The sequence below is a fragment of the Ictalurus punctatus genome, chromosome 16 (genome assembly GCF_001660625.3).
Source record: "Ictalurus punctatus breed USDA103 chromosome 16, Coco_2.0, whole genome shotgun sequence".
In the NCBI taxonomy this organism is placed as follows: domain Eukaryota; kingdom Metazoa; phylum Chordata; class Actinopteri; order Siluriformes; family Ictaluridae; genus Ictalurus; species Ictalurus punctatus.
In genome coordinates, this window is record NC_030431.2 from 11,259,074 (window position 1) to 11,275,093 (window position 16,020).

The 16,020-nt window shown below is 37.2% G+C and overlaps 1 protein-coding gene across 2 annotated transcripts in view; it reads right to left on the reverse strand.

Moving 5' to 3' along the window:
* The window catches only part of frem2a (FRAS1 related extracellular matrix 2a), an 86,120-nt gene extending 72,097 nt beyond the window's left edge, over nt 1-14,023 (reverse strand). For both annotated transcript variants that reach the window (XM_017488342.3, XM_017488343.3), the window contains exons 1-2: nt 8,874-14,023; nt 5,184-5,273 (exon numbers count right to left, since the gene is read on the reverse strand). In XM_017488342.3, coding sequence (XP_017343831.1) covers nt 5,184-5,273; nt 8,874-13,854 — 5,071 coding nt within the window. In that variant the 5' untranslated portion in view covers nt 13,855-14,023. The remainder of the gene's footprint in view (nt 1-5,183; nt 5,274-8,873) is intronic.
* Between the last annotated feature and the right edge of the window lie 1,997 nt (nt 14,024-16,020).

Genomic DNA, 16,020 nt, shown 5'->3' on the forward strand with positions numbered 1-16,020 from the left:
CCCTGAATCCTCTTAAAATGCTGTATATACCTACTAATGACTGTATTTTACATAGTACACTTTCTGCTTATCGACAATCTATGCTTTTGAGTAATTTAAAGAAATATTAAGCATTATGTTATTATGTGGCACAAATGCTACAAAACTGGTGAAGATGAAGGTGAAAATTCTTCCTCTGATCTTATTAGCTGGGTATACATTATACAGTAGGCCACCTGAAGTTTCAAACACACATTCTCCCAACCACACACCAAACCCTTTACAGATACTCCACTCAGGAGCTATTCAATCACATTCATTTTAATGTTTATGATCATTTCTTCACTTTTAAGTTCCAAATCAGGTTTATATTTAAATAGCATATTAAAAGGACAAGAAGTGTTAGCTGAAGACATGAAAACAACAACAACATGAGCAAACTTAATAACATCCATAAAAATCACACAAGCTGATGTACTACATTTGAGCAAAATAACATATCTAGTCAGTTTTTTCTTACTTAATATGTAATGGGGGGGGGGGGGGGGGGCATTTATACATTAAGGTGCTAAACACAGAGCCATGTCAATGAAAATTAATTAGTTTTGCACCTGCAATGTGATTTACAAAGGCTTAAAGTCACTTCGAGTATGCAAGCAAATTAACTTTTTAATGGCCTGTTTCTGGCAGGCTGGTCCTGTTTTTGGAAATCAAAGTTATACAGTATTACATCTATATTATGCCTTAGTATAATTATCAGAATGTTTCCCAAAATGATACACATATTACCATGGAAAAGATGGTTTATTAGATATTAACCACATTTGCACATCTGATGCCAGCAGTATTTTAGAGGGCCTTTATTAATGCACACTGATATCTATACTTTTTTTTATTCATTTATTCATATACTATTTTTTTTTTTTTTTTTTTAAATGTGTTTTTGTCCAATTTGCTTTTAGTCAGTGTTACACTATGATTTCAGTTTTCTCTTTCAAGAGTAAACAGTTTATTCTTTGAATAGTGTTTCTACCTACTGCTTTGCATTTAATGTAATTCAGGCAATTATTCTTTGTAAATTACCTGCAATGCTCAAACCCTTTACACAAACTATTTATTCCATTCCATGCACTCATTATTTCAGATCTTAATAAATCAGGCCTTAGTGTACTTTGTCAGGCTAATATATGAAAAATAAACTACAGTATAAGTATGTCTGCCATGCCAATATTAGTATGCTTGTTGGAAAATTGTATAATACAGTATGTACTCTACTACTATAAACTTGCATAGCATCAGAATTAACTTTCTTTATAACAATAGACTTGGGAATCCAATTGCTCCAACTACTGTATAAGAGTCATGCAAATGACCAGGTAATCTTTTCTAAAGTTGCACTGGCCCTAGACCAGTCACAGCTAGTATTACTGCTTAACAAAGGCATAAAAAAGTGTCACAAAATTATGTTTTCATTTCCAAAAGACAGATTTTTATAAACTTGTCTTTTATATAATATATTTTATGTAATATGTATATAATCTTTATTTATATGTACAGCACTTCTCAGTAATGTTTACTAATGTCTACCTAACCCTAACCCATTCTTATTTCAGATGCTGAATTATACATAAAATATGCTGATTAGACATTAAATATTTCATAATTTTAAATATTTTTTCCTAATTTCCTTAAGGTTTTATGCACGGAGGAACTCTGAGCAGCAGAGCACCATATGATGTACAGTTTATAATTTCTGCTACTACTACTACTACATCTATCTGTGCAATCTGCTAATGGTCAATCCTTTTGCAAACTCATTTAAATGAGCCACCTGAAGTGTCTGAACTCCTACATTTCCCCCAATAAATCTGATGTGTGGGTTTGGAGAATACAGAAATGGAAGGAAGCTAATGGAGCTATTTGTAATTGTTAAATATGGAGTAAGAGACTCAGTACATTCCTGTCCTCTGTGTACTGTGTTCCGAGGACTTAAACAGCTGGCAAAATTAAACTGTTGTGAGGCAAAAAAAAAGAAAAAAAAAGAATGCATAATATAAGATTTACTTAATCTCACTTAGCAAGCTATGCCTCGTGAGCAGCATAAGGTAACTGACATACAGTACCAGAAGTAGACAGAACTCCAAAAATGTTAGTTGTCATGATTTCTAATGTAAGTCAACCTGGAAACAATACAACCATATACCATCAATAATCTTTTACTTGACTAAGGTTTTATGTCCATTTGAAATTAAAATGGACAAATTCAGTCTTTTTACGAGAGCTAATGCTAAATTTATGTGGGTTTGTGCAAGTTGTCATGAAAGGCTTGTGTCATGTAAGTAACCCTATGAACACCACCATTAAGAAAAGTCCTACAAAGCAATCAGAGTATATCTCTGTAAAGCTATGCTGCAGATAAGGGTTTTGCAGAAAACACACACATACTATCCACTGAAAGAACTTTACAACTGTCTAAAAAAAATCAGTGCTCCCAAGAAATAATTTAACTAATGTGATTTCCCTGTCTACCGCATAGGGGCTGCCTCAATTTCAGAGTGAGCAGATAACTTACAATAGACTGTCAAATAAAACTAAACCTCTAGGGAGACTCCAAACTGCTTTGTAAGTATGTTAGTGACATTCTCTGGAAAATGGAAGTAAAATCCCTTCTAAGCACCACTTCTTCTATGACTATCTGTGAAAGCAAATAAAATCATTTTCCTTTACTTACTGGAGAGACCGAGAACTGGAGGATACATTCCAGAACTGTTGAGAGTTTACTCATGATGGACATAGGATTGATACGATTTAAAAATTAAAGGCAAATCTGGGGTTGTTGAACAACTTTTTTTGACAAAGTTCAGACAAAAACTAAAACTGATGCTTCACAATAAGCTGAAATAAAATAGCATTATCATACCACTGTAAAACATTAGCACCAAATGCCACATTGGCAATATATTGGTCTTTTTTGGCATAAAATATACAATTTTAGGCCCATGCATAGATGCAATTTCACACATCATTATCTCCTCCTCATTCTAGAAGGTTCAAAGCTGTTGTCTCAGAGTTTTTGGCTCTAGAAAACACCCATCCGCAGACCCCTAAAACCCATGTAGCACTCCAAATATTCATAAATCACTTAACCTGAATTCTTTGCCTACTACTAAATGGCATGTATGAAAGTTTAAAACCCAAATGGCACTAGAGACCTCTGCAAGTATTTCTCCATGTGCATCAAACCCCTTGGAGAAAGAAGCATTCTTGCTACAAGAAGCATTGGAAGCATTCTTGCTACAAGAACAGTAAATCAGCACTATGCATACTAAAATCAACTGGTAAAAACTTTGGAAACTATAACTTTGTTCTCTAAAATCTTTTCATTGATATGCTTAAAATGAGTCTAATTCTTTAAACATCTAAATGACTAAACACCTCAGTTGGAGACAATATCTGGATTAATTGTTTCTGTCCAATAGGGTTTCTTTTTTGGAAAATATTCTAAGAATTTGTACAAGTTTTCAATGATTACACCCCTATGAGACTTAATGAAATCATTCACTTATTAAATACAGAGAAACTTAGCATGTTATGATGAACAACAGATTAGGAAAAGCACTACCTGGCTTGATCTTTATGGACAAACTAGGGCCTCTTAGGCTTTGACTCTCAAAGTCTGTCTGAGAATGTGTACCTGCACAGAGCAACAGAGGTGTCTAGGGGCCATAGCCTGAAATTAATGGTGATAAAGACATGAGATAAGGGGAAATGAGAAAAAGAAAGAGATAGGAAGGCCATATCCTAACAGTGGGTAATTTATACGGTAAATGTAAGTGTTGTGTAAATCTGCACACTAGTACACCATTTGAATATCACTCAAATCCACTTTAGTTCTTAAATTGGTTGTGAAATCAGCTTCAGAGACAAGAATACATTTACAAGGACGGCCAGGTGACACTGTTGTAAAGCAGCAGAATATCTTAACAGCCCTCTAATTAGCTCGGTAACTCCGTATAGGAAACTACAGCAATTGTTTGTAGTGTCTGAGTTGCGACTAACTGAACCTGCAGATTACAGTATGATGTCTGAATAAGAGCATTTCTCAGAAAGCACCTTATGACACAAGTAGAATGAATCGGGATAAGCCAGTGTACTGGTTCTTTTGTACTGGTTCAATACTTTGAAACAAAAAAGTTAAAAAAAACTTCCCTACAGTTAGGGTCTTCTGTCAAAAGAAATGCCCTCAGCTCTGGCGATGTGAGACCATCTTTGAACATTGAGAACTTTGAGAAAGGACAAACCTCTCCAGAGATGGCAAAATAGTGGAGGGAAGAAAACAGATAAATAACTGATCAAGTCCAGCCACATTTAAACAAACTGTTTCCAACATGGTGCTGTTCAAGACTAATTACTCTAGACCTGTAGGGAAATTAGAGAGATTTTTCACAAATTCTCACATAAAAGTCATGTGGGCATAAGAAAAAGTACCCTAACAGATTACTTTAATAGAGAAATACACAGAGTTTAAGCTATCTGGTTTTGTATACCAAAAGTACATGTTTATCCAGCAGTTCACACTTAAGGGTACCCTGTAATATGCTTTGTAATTGCCACTCTGAGCAGGAAAACATCTTTTCTCCCACACCTAAGCTGTAATTATTTGCTATCTTGCCTCTGGTCTTAAATATCAAATGTTCTTTTGTACTGAGGGTCATTCTAACAAGCCACCCTTCTGTCTGACTTCATGACTCAGACAAAAGGCTAATATTGGTCTTGCTAGAGGGAGAAAAGCCACTTTCAATAAAGCCCAATTAGGTTTTCTGATTTGTTTGTTCTCATTTAGAGAGAAAGCAGATAATCCAAATAGACAAATGTGTGCAGGAGCCAATATAGACTGTCATGTTTGTTGCCATCTTTTTGCATCAAATGAATCTCAAGTATGAGAAAGTTCACGACTATTTGGTCCTAAAGAGAACTGCCTCACTCAACCCCTATAGCTAAAATAACAAAAGCCTTTATAATTTATGTATGAATATGTCTAAAATAAATGTATATATATTAGTTTCATAATTTTGGGACTGTGAAGGTTCTGCATAAAGATTTAATTAGAGATTGAATTATCTACGAAAAATCTCAAATTTAAGGTTACCAGTTAAATAAATTAATTAATTAGTAAATTAACTTCAAGCATTTAGCAAACTTACCATTGTCTTCAACATAGAAAATAAAGGTGTCACTGGTGCCATTGTTCTTATTTTTCAGCACATAGCAGATATTCAGGTCATCAATGTCCACTGAGAAAACAAAAATAAACCTTAAAAGGTTGAATACATTACAGAATAAACCCAATATATACATACATAAAGATCCACAAGCAGCACCAAAATGTTTAATGTACTTTACTATTAATGAGAAGCCAAGTGTACACTAAGTCTTTTCAGATTTAATATTTCTGCCTATTATCATACAAAGATAATGATATAGTAAAGGGAGGTAGTCATTTTCACACAGTTAAACTGGAAAGACATTTAAATTTATCCTTATTTGAACCGGTAATGTATACTTCTCTAATGACAGACAAGCCCAAGAATTGTAAAGATAGGACTCCAGTACCCATTTCTTTGACATCTGTTTCACTCCATCTCTCAAATTAACTGCATAAGTAATGCGAATATACTGGGGGGGGGGGGGGGGTCAATACCTGGGAATGCATACAACCGACATCTCCATTTCCCGTCCCATGCCATGCCCCATGGCCTGCATTATTGATAACACAGGAAGAAGCTTCATAAAATCGTAAAGATGTGATTTCTTATGCACACAGCCAACTTCAACTCATATTGTAAGTAATGTGTATACTCTCATTGGTGTGGCCTCTCATCATCAAATATTTATTTCTATGCCTCTAAGGCTGTGACAGTGCCATGTTAGGCCAAGAGTACAGGGCTCTTTAAATTTAAAATTTAAATTTCCCACAACTCATGCTCCCATGTTAGTGTCCCGCTCTCACACTATCACACTCGTGCATATAGAAATGTGTTTATTTTTCAGTTGAATAATGTTTCAATCTGATTCTGTAATCTGAACTTTAGCACATTCACATTCAGCGGATTTACACCACGGGTCAAAAGTCATTAGTGGCATTAATTTTCTATTTATTACAAATTATATTATCAGCAACAACTTGTGAAAAGTAGAATCTTAGAAATATTAACATGAATTTCATAAGTTGTTAGTATTTGGCATGTCCCCTTTTTGCTTTAATGACTGTGTGTACTCAAGCTGGCATGGACTCCACAAGTTTGTGTAAGACCTGATGATCCATATTAGATCAAATCCATTGCCTTGTTGGTTAAAAACATGCTTCAATGTAAGGGAAAAGGCTCACATAAAATCTGACCTTTAGTACAAAGGAGTTAACATGGTTAGTATGACAAATTTCCTTCAATTTAAAGAACCTAGAAATTGTGCAACATCTTGACTACTCAATATTCTTACTTATTTTGTTTTAGAATTTTCAAAAAAAAACATTCTGATAATGGTTTGTGTTTGAAATTTATTTCTAAGACAAATGTAAATAGCTAAATAAACACATAAATGTGTTTATCTGTCAAAATGTATTTTTAATAAGTAGTTTGTACTTAAAACATGTAGCTTTGATTTAGATAGTTGGTGACTCTTTCCCACAAAGCTTGTTGAGAAGATGTGCAAAAGCTTCAGCAGTGAAAAGGTTAACAATGTAAAGTGCATGTGTGTATTAATGTTGTGAAATTATCATTTTCTGTAAGAACTTAATGTGAAATTCCTTACTGAGCCTAACAAGAATAATAAATCGAGATGATAATAAAAGGTTCCTTGAGGGGCAACATATTGCAAACATTTAAGTATTTATAATTCCTTTTTGTCCATTTATTTGATGGATAATCTAAAAAGAAAAAAACATTACTATTCCTTGTCAAAGCTCTAAACTCCATGTTCTAAGGGAATGTATGCTTAATTAATTATTAACATAAGTAGATGCTCCAAATGACTCATCAAGTACTTAAGCCTAGGGCTAACACTCAGACACTTCAGTGTGGTTAATGGTTAAAGGTTAATGTTCCATTTTTATTAAGTCATTGGCCTTTAAGTGTTTTCACTAAACTTGCATAAGATCATCAATTATATAAAAATTAGATTTTCTAAATGCTGAATTTATATAGTGTACACATATACAAGTATTGTAGTAAAAATTAATTGGCTAAATATATTATGTCTAGAAAACAGTAGGTGAATTTTAAATATGTTTTCTCAAGAGTTCTCAAGAAAACATTTAGACTTTCACTTATAGTTCAGAGAAATCCTTTTGGGATGTTGTGGTATACTGTTAAAATGTTCATTTCTTGTGCTTTTGCATTTAACTTGACTACTGTATGTATGGAAACATACAGCCAAATTGGAATGGTTTCTCTATTCTTTGCATTTTAAAATGGCATTTTAGGGTCACTGCTAAAAATATAAAAATTCAAGATTTCGAGAATAAAGTTAGTGAAGTACTTATGTATACTAAGTACTGAAATCATTAAAAATCGCAGGCAGTGGTTGCCTTTAATGCTATTGATGATTACATCTGCATTTATAAAGGTTGCGCAGTTTTAAAAGAGAAAATGAGAGTGACAACTAAATTACTTCTCCTGGTGGAGTGAACCTCCAGAGTGCAATCAAGCCTCAGTACGTTGTCCCGTGAAACTACGTACCCTCTTTGAAAGGCACACAGATGTAACCATAGATAGCCCTGAAGGCAACCACTGCCTGTGATTTTTTGTTCAAATGAAAAGACACTTTCCTCTATGTTCATGTGTTTCTTATTTCTAAATAAATGCAGTTTCTTTCACAGTTGTTTCAAAGTTCTAATGCTAATAATACGCTGGTGCTGATGTGCCAGAAGATTTTTCTTTAAAGCATTTCTTTATTTGTAAAACCAATCCAAAAAAATATTATAACAAATCCTTAATGAAACACAGAAACATTGCTCTGATATGTAGACAACTGACCATAACACTCATATGTGCTTTTTGAACATTCCATTCCATATTTAGTTCCCATTTTCCTGTAATAATAACCGCCACTCTTCTGGGAAGGCTTTCCACAAGATTTTAGAGCGTGGCTGTGGGGATGTGAACATTTGGACATAAAATCATTAGTGTGGTTAGGCACTGCGCGAGGAGGCCAATCCATACCAATTCATCCCAAAGGTGTTCAGTGGGGTTGAGTTCAGGACTTTTTGCAAGCCACTCGAGTTCTTCCACTCCAACCTTGGCAAACCATGTCTTTATGGACCTCGCTTTGTGCACAGGGGAATTGACATGTTTGGGCCCCTTATTTCCAGTAAGGGGAAACCATAATTCTACAGCACACAAAGAAATTCTATACAATTATGTGAAGTTTTTGGCAACATTTTGGGGAAGGCTCACATATGGGTGTGATGATCAGGTATCCACATACTTTTAGACATAGTGCATTATGACTATATTCTGAAAATATTTTGGTTTTCTCAGAATATCAGATACTATAACTTCTTTTCTCAATATAATATGACATTTTTACATATTAAGACTTTATTCTCATGATATCATAATTCACTCTTGAAATCTTGAAAATTATTCTTTTAAACATTCATAGTGTTGTTTATATAAATAGTTGTAGAATCCCTGATTAGAGCTCTCTGCAAGCCTTGTGATATATACATTGTTTTTGCAATAAATATTACAAAAGGCAAACCTGGGTCTTGTGTTTGTCCACACATCAAATATAACCAAGGTTTACATAAGACATTGTGTCTTTTGTAAACTAATTTCACAAAAATGGTGAAACAAATAAATGCATGCAATAATATATTGTAAATGTCACTTTACCTTGAGTAAATCTATTGATGGAATCATTCCCCTTCTGAAGGTTGATCAAGTAGCCATGCTCTGGTTGTGTGGTGATGTGAAAAACCAGAGTCTCTGGGCTGCTGTCTCTATCTTCTGCCTTTAGCACTTTGCTGGTTATAGGATAACCTAGGTGCGTCGTTGGCAAGACCTTCAATGTTTGAACACCTTTGTTCACCACAATTTGTGGTACACCATTGTCTATCAATGAAATAGTGATTTTCATGACTTGAGGCCTGCGAGTTTCAAACACGGTGTCAGGAAATACATAGAAATCAGAGTGTGTTCCATCAGTGACAGTAAAAGAGAAGCTATCCTGATATGTCTCTGTGCCATCATGTTTGTAACTGATTAGGTTTTCATTCAGATCTTGCTTTGTGAAGGAGGTAATTGAACGGCTGTTGTTAAAGAGCAGTTTACCGTGGATAGGCAACTGAGTAACAGTGAACTTCAGGAATTCCTCTGCTGTATCCTGATCCTCTACAGTCAACTCAAACGGTGTGATAAGTTTAGAATGACCTTCGGACACCAGGAGCTCATGTACCGTCAGGACAGGTTTTTTGTTGTCAACGTCAACTACTGATACACGGAAAGTGCGAAAAACAGGGTTATATCCATCAGTGACTTCAAACTCAAAACTGTCCATCTTGATTTCATCATCTGAAGTGTGGATGTAGTAGATTTTACTTCCAGCCAACTGAAGTTGAGTGAAGGACACTATGGGCATTCCGGGAGTGTCAGTGCTTTCCAGATGTCCCCTCACAGGGGCTCTGGTGATGGTGAAGACCAGGTTTTCATCTGGGCTGTTGAGATCACTCGTACTGAGTAGGTCAGTGGCAAGCATCACACTTCCTCCTTCTTTTAGGGATACTCCTTTGCTAACAACTTCAGGAAACACCCTGTCAATGTTGCTCACAGTGATGTAGAAAAATCTGTCAATTAGTGGATTACTACCATCTGTTACATCAAACTTTATAAGGTCACGAACACCTTCCTGCCCATTATGTGTATAGAAAACATGACCCTGGTCCAGTTCCATCTGTGTGAAATTCATCCCAACTGTGATGTTCTCAAAAGGCCCATGGTCTGTTTTCTTCTTTAGAATTCCCTGACCTGGACCATACCGAATTATAAATGTAAGTGTGCTATCTTCTGAGTCTAAATCAGTTGCCTTCAGAATCTTATTATTTATTTCTTTTGTCTCTCCAACTTCAATTTCCAAACCATCATTAATAGCCAATCTTGGAGTCTCATCATCAACAGCAATAATCATAATCATAACAGTACCTTCTACATTATGTTTTCCATCTGTGAGAATAACATTAAATTTGTCTTCTGTGGTCTCAGAATCATCATGCTCATAAATAATGCTAGAAGCGTCTTTGATTTGCTCCAAAGTAAAGTTAGTAACTGGGAAAGAGCCAGTGATCAGCTGGTCAAGAATAAAACCATGTTTGGGTGGTTTTGAAATGATAAAAGTCAAATCTTCAACAGGAATATCAGCATCAACTCCATTCAGGATGGGGGCGTCAATGATAACGTTCATGCCCTCCATCACCACAAACTCTCTAATAAACATTTCTGGCTTCTCATCATTGGTTGGGATAATTACAATTGGGAAAAAATGTCTCTCTGAGAAGCTAACACCATCGGAGCACCTGAATGTGAATCGGTCCTCTACTGGTTCAACTCCTTTATGTATGCTTTGGGCATAGCGGATATGGCCATCATGGACATCTCTAATACTGAAAGCACTAATAGCTATGCCAGACATAGATTTCTCCGAACCTGGTGCTGGAGAGATGTTCTCCATATAACCTGAATTTGGTTGGGCAATGATAGTACACAAGATATCTTCAATTAGTGTGTCTGCATCCTCAACAATTATTTGGTGTTCTCCAATTATGTTTCTGTCTCCCTCAGTGACATTAAATGTAGGAACCACTTTTACCACTGGGGCCTCGTTATCCACTGGGAGAATAGTAACATGAACAGATACTCCAGTGATTTTATTTCCTCCGACAGCCCACTCATCAGACATGTCAGTAAGGGTTAAGTTAAAATTATCATGTTTTGAGGAAAGCCCAATCTCACCACTTGTATGCTTATATGTCACCAGACCGTTGATTATATCAGCTTGGGTGAACATGTTGGAAGGTATTCCATTCACCAGAATCTCCCCATATGCTGGGGCATCCTCAACAATAAAGGTCAACCTGAGGTCATCTGTGTCTTCATCCTTCCCCTGGATTACACTAACTGTGATTTCAGTAGCACCATTTTCCAGCACAGACAGGTGAGATCCAAGAGTACCCACTGGGAGAGTCAGAGTTGGCATTTCATCATCAATTGGTGTCACTGCTATTCTTACTGTAATTGGTACAATATGGACACCATCACTGACATCCAGTTTAAAAGCATCACTGATTGTCTCATCCCCATTGTGGACATAAGAAATTCTGCCCTCTGAGATATCTGCTAGGCTAAAAGCATTCCCTTTAATAAAATCAGCAAAGTTAAGCTGGACCTGACCATGTTGTGGACTCTGACTTAAAGTAAAGGAAATCTGTTTACTATCTGTATCAAGGTCAGTAGTATCAAGCTCAGCATTTGTAAGTATATGCATGCCTCGCTCAAAGACTGTGAAACCTGTGTTAGTTATCTCTGGGGGCTTGTTATTAACAGGTTGCACCAGTATGGTGAAAATTCCTATTACACTGTTTCCAGCAGTGTCTTCAACTATGAAACTGAACTGTGCAACATGGGCTGTGATGCCGAGCTCTATGTCTGGTGGGCTGTAGGAAATCTTATGATGGTTCACTTGTGCTTGAGTGAACTCTCTTACCTCAGTGTCAGGGTGCTCTGTTAAAACTACTGAACCAAATCTGACTGGATGGCTTTCATCTGTGTCAGTTGGTGGCTGGGTTATTGTGTATTTCAGATCTCTGTCATCAGAATCCAAATCAGTGTAATGAAGGACATTCTTGTGGAAAGTAGTCATTTGATACTCATGGACTGTCATCTGTAAAGACGTACCTGGAAAAAGTATAGGCGGAACATCATCAATAGGGAGAATCCTAATGGAGAATGTCTTCTCATCTGACTGGTTTGGAGGATCAGCATCATCTTGAGCTTTAAAGATAAACTGATCAGTGATCGTCTCGGTGATGTGAGGCCCTGTGTGTCTATAGAAAAGCTTCCCATCTGTAATGTCTTTCTGTAGCCACTCCGTCACAGCTTTCTCATATAACCCATCTTCTGTATTGAATTTCCATGAGGATGGATCCTCTGGTGCCTCAGACTGCCTGAGTAGCACTTCACCAATAGTTGAGAGTGGAGGTTCAATGGTGAACTTGATGGTGGAATCCTCAGAGTCAATATCTGCAGCACCAAGCATTAGGGGCAAAATGGGAATCATTTGGTTTTTAAATACCACCAATCCTGTGTTGGCATTTATAATGGGGGGTTCATCATCAGTTGGAACAATTGTAATAGGAAACAAAAACTCCACTTCATTCTTGCCATCTGTCATTCTGAAAATTATATTATCACTGTATGTGTCACTGCCATCATGCTGATATACAACAATACCGACTTGCAGATCAGCTGGTGTGAAATAATTCATGCTGGAGCCAAGAATGGTGAGATCACCATGACGGAGACCATTCACAACAGTTAACCTTACACTGTCCAGATTGTCTTCATCACTGATCTCTAAATTGTTCTGAGTGAACAGAGGCCTGGACTGACCCTCATATAGAAGCTGCCCTGTGTTTTTAGTCACCACTGGTGCTAGTGTGTTCATGGGCTTTATAACAATCATAAAAGCAAAAGGTTCTGAAACTCCACCATCTGGGTCCAAAACTTCAAACTCAATTTGAAAGATTCTCTCCGTGTCCGAGTCCATAGATGGGGGCTTGTATGCTATCTTCAGATCCTTTATATCTCGCTGATAAAAAGATGTTATTGGTAAATTTCTATCATCAGTACTCACAATATAACCTTCCTCAAAAGAGAACGGGGTGGTGATGTTGAAAATAAGATCATCAGGATCAGATTCAGTGTCCTCTGCAGCTAACATGTCAGGAGTTAAAGCGGTCATGACAAACTGATCAATTTCCATCATCATCATGGCCACAAAGCTGGGTTTAGGAGGGTTGTTTTGCAGTCCTTCTCTTATGCGTATCATGATATGAAAGAACTCTTGCTTCAGTAAATTATTTTCTTTGTTTCTCAGCTCCACGACCATTGGAATATAATCTCTGTTTGGGGACTTGTGAACAGAAGTATGCTTGTAGCGGATATCTGCTCTGAGAAAAGCATCACAGTCCATCATTTTCTCTAAATTACTCTTATCAGTGACTTCACAATATCTAGGCAGTGCACTGCTAGCAGCCAATGATGTGACCTCACACTGCTCAGAGTTTCTATCATATGCAAATTCCAGTATTCTTCTGTCAATTGAATTGCTAATGCCATGGAGTTTATCTACAGATAGAGGCATATTTTTAGTAACTATCTCCAACTGTGTGAAAAGGACCTCAATCTCCAGCATGAACGGTATGATGATGGTTTCAGTTTGAGTATCGTACCTGAGTTGCAGTCTCACTCTATCCTCGGCGGGGCTCCTGGAGCCCAAATGCGAGTATTTCACATCGTTAGGTCCGAATTCACACGGGAACTTTTTGGGAGAAAGATGCCCCGGTCTTTGGGACAGCGGATCATTATCCAACACTATTAAGCTGCACCTGTCTCCAGGCTGCACTTCAATCACCAAATCGTTGATCGGATCAATGAAAACCGACCTGCCGAAGGGCACGCGTATCCTGTTGTTCGCTACAAGTATGGAGTCCTCGGAGAGCTCTGCTCTGTGCGCGTACGACAGTCCGTGACCGCTAGCCTGGCGTCCATAACTACCTGCTACTGGAGACAAGAGAATAAGCCACAGACAGAGTTCCATCATGTTTCAGCCTGTGACCAGTCACAGGAGATGCGCCTGGTTGATTCAAAACGACCTCACACGTAAACGAATGACTCCTCTCATAAAATGCACGTCTGGAAAGACCTCGGGTCAGCAAAAGTTTGTAAAACCCCGAGCGCGCGCCTCGAGAAGCATTCGAGACATTCTCACGGCGCTGGCGCGCGCATTGAGTTTTAACTTGGTCCGACTGGCGGCATGAGAAGCGTGAGTATGCGCGACACGCCCACTGACCTATTCTATTGGATAAGCCTGTCTGACTGTGAAGCGGGAACAGAGAGGACACGCCCACCGGCTTGTATTTGACCTGTTCGTCTAGAACACAGATTCCCATAACCATCACAGGTTGCCATCAGGCGTGTGTGTGTGTGTGTGTGTGTGTTGTAGTAGTAGTAGTAGTAGTAGTAGTAGTAGTAGTAGTAGTCTTCCTTTACAAACGCCATTTGAGAATTAAAATATTGATAGGATATATTATTGTTCACTTTCAGACCATTACTTTTCCCGTTCTGCAAGCATTTCTAAACTTTTTATCCAAACCAAGATATAGATTTTACAATTAATGAAATAATAAAACGGTGAAAACACTAAGGCATTTGAAATCAAACGAATTTATTCATCATTATCATTCTTTTGTGTTTTCTGGCTCCACCTGCTGGTACTCCAGTGAGCCAGGGGTTCTCAAACTTTGTTGCAGCTTATGCTGTACTTTAAAATAAACTCCACCGACCCCCTTCACTGGTACAGATATGTTTTATGAATATAATCAAATTAATCAGATATTAGGCTCATTATATAATATATACTTCAATAATATGTCTAATTATCAGAGCCATAGAGCTTCTTCCACTGAGAGAACATATTAGGTATAAGTTGATATTATTTAGTCCTACTGGTTTTCGGGTTATTAAGACTTTTAAAACCAGCTAATAATGATAAGTACTCAATAATAAATATAATAATTTTGATAATGGTGAGTTGTGGTGTTCACCACTGTAACAAAAACAAAAAACTAACTAAAAAAATTTACAGACTTCCTGCCTGTGCTTCATGGGCTCCTCAGCAATCAAGGAAATCACAAGACTGTGCTGGACTCCACACATGACAGTCAGACAACTGTTGCTCAACACATGAATCTGGCTAGCAGTCAATTAGTCTAGAACTCAGGGCTTTGACTTACGGCGTGATCACATGCCTGTGCTTTCCTTGTAGTTAGGACCAGTATTTGATATTCACTCTGTTATTCCAGGGTGACCTCACCAGCTGTCAGGTTTTGTGGAAGGACGTTGTTCTTTGTCCTTCCATTTTCAGCTACCTCATTAGAGAATGAGAGACCACAGCCAGCACCGTGTCACCTCTGTGTGCTGGGAACTTTCCCACAAAGCTCAAATCATCCCCCAACCCTCATTAAAAAAGCATCTGGTGGCTCAGACAAACACGGGGAAGAAAATACTTTCAGTAAATATTTCAAAATATAAAATGCAAATAAATATCTATAGCTTAGATGCATCTCGATTATTAACAATATAATCAATATGTATTTTTAAAAAAAAAACCTTCAGATGGTTGGGGATCCTCCTGATGGCAGACCAGTGTGTATGTTAAAATTTAATTTTTAAATGTATTTATTAAAACATTTGTATGTTCTTACTCTCAATTACCTTAACATGATCTCTGGAGTGTATATAGGTTTTTTTTCATGGTCATGTTTTTTTGTTTGGTTTGTTTAACAAAACATAAATGCAATAAATACTATTTACTCATACTGTGATAGTATATGAAGGTTTGGATGATATATTTGGAAAAGAAGACTGTCACGACTTGTTATAAGCAGCCTCTGTGCTCTGTATGAAGTGAGGCAGACTGGCTTATAATAGATTTGGAGAATGCATCTTAAACACATCCAGGTTGATTTAGGCTTTTATCCAATAAATCAGGGGTGAGTGGGTTTAGTGAGGAAATGGCACAGTGGGTCTGTGTGGGTTTAGGTGAGTGTGTGAATTTGTGCAATGGACCATCCAGCATGATTTCCCACTTCACATCCAGTGTTCCCTGGAGCGGTTCTGGAGTTCTGGACTAGGATGAAGCTTTACTGAAGATCAGCGAATAAAGTATATTATGTTTTTGAATGGCTCATTTTGACCAAAACAGAAG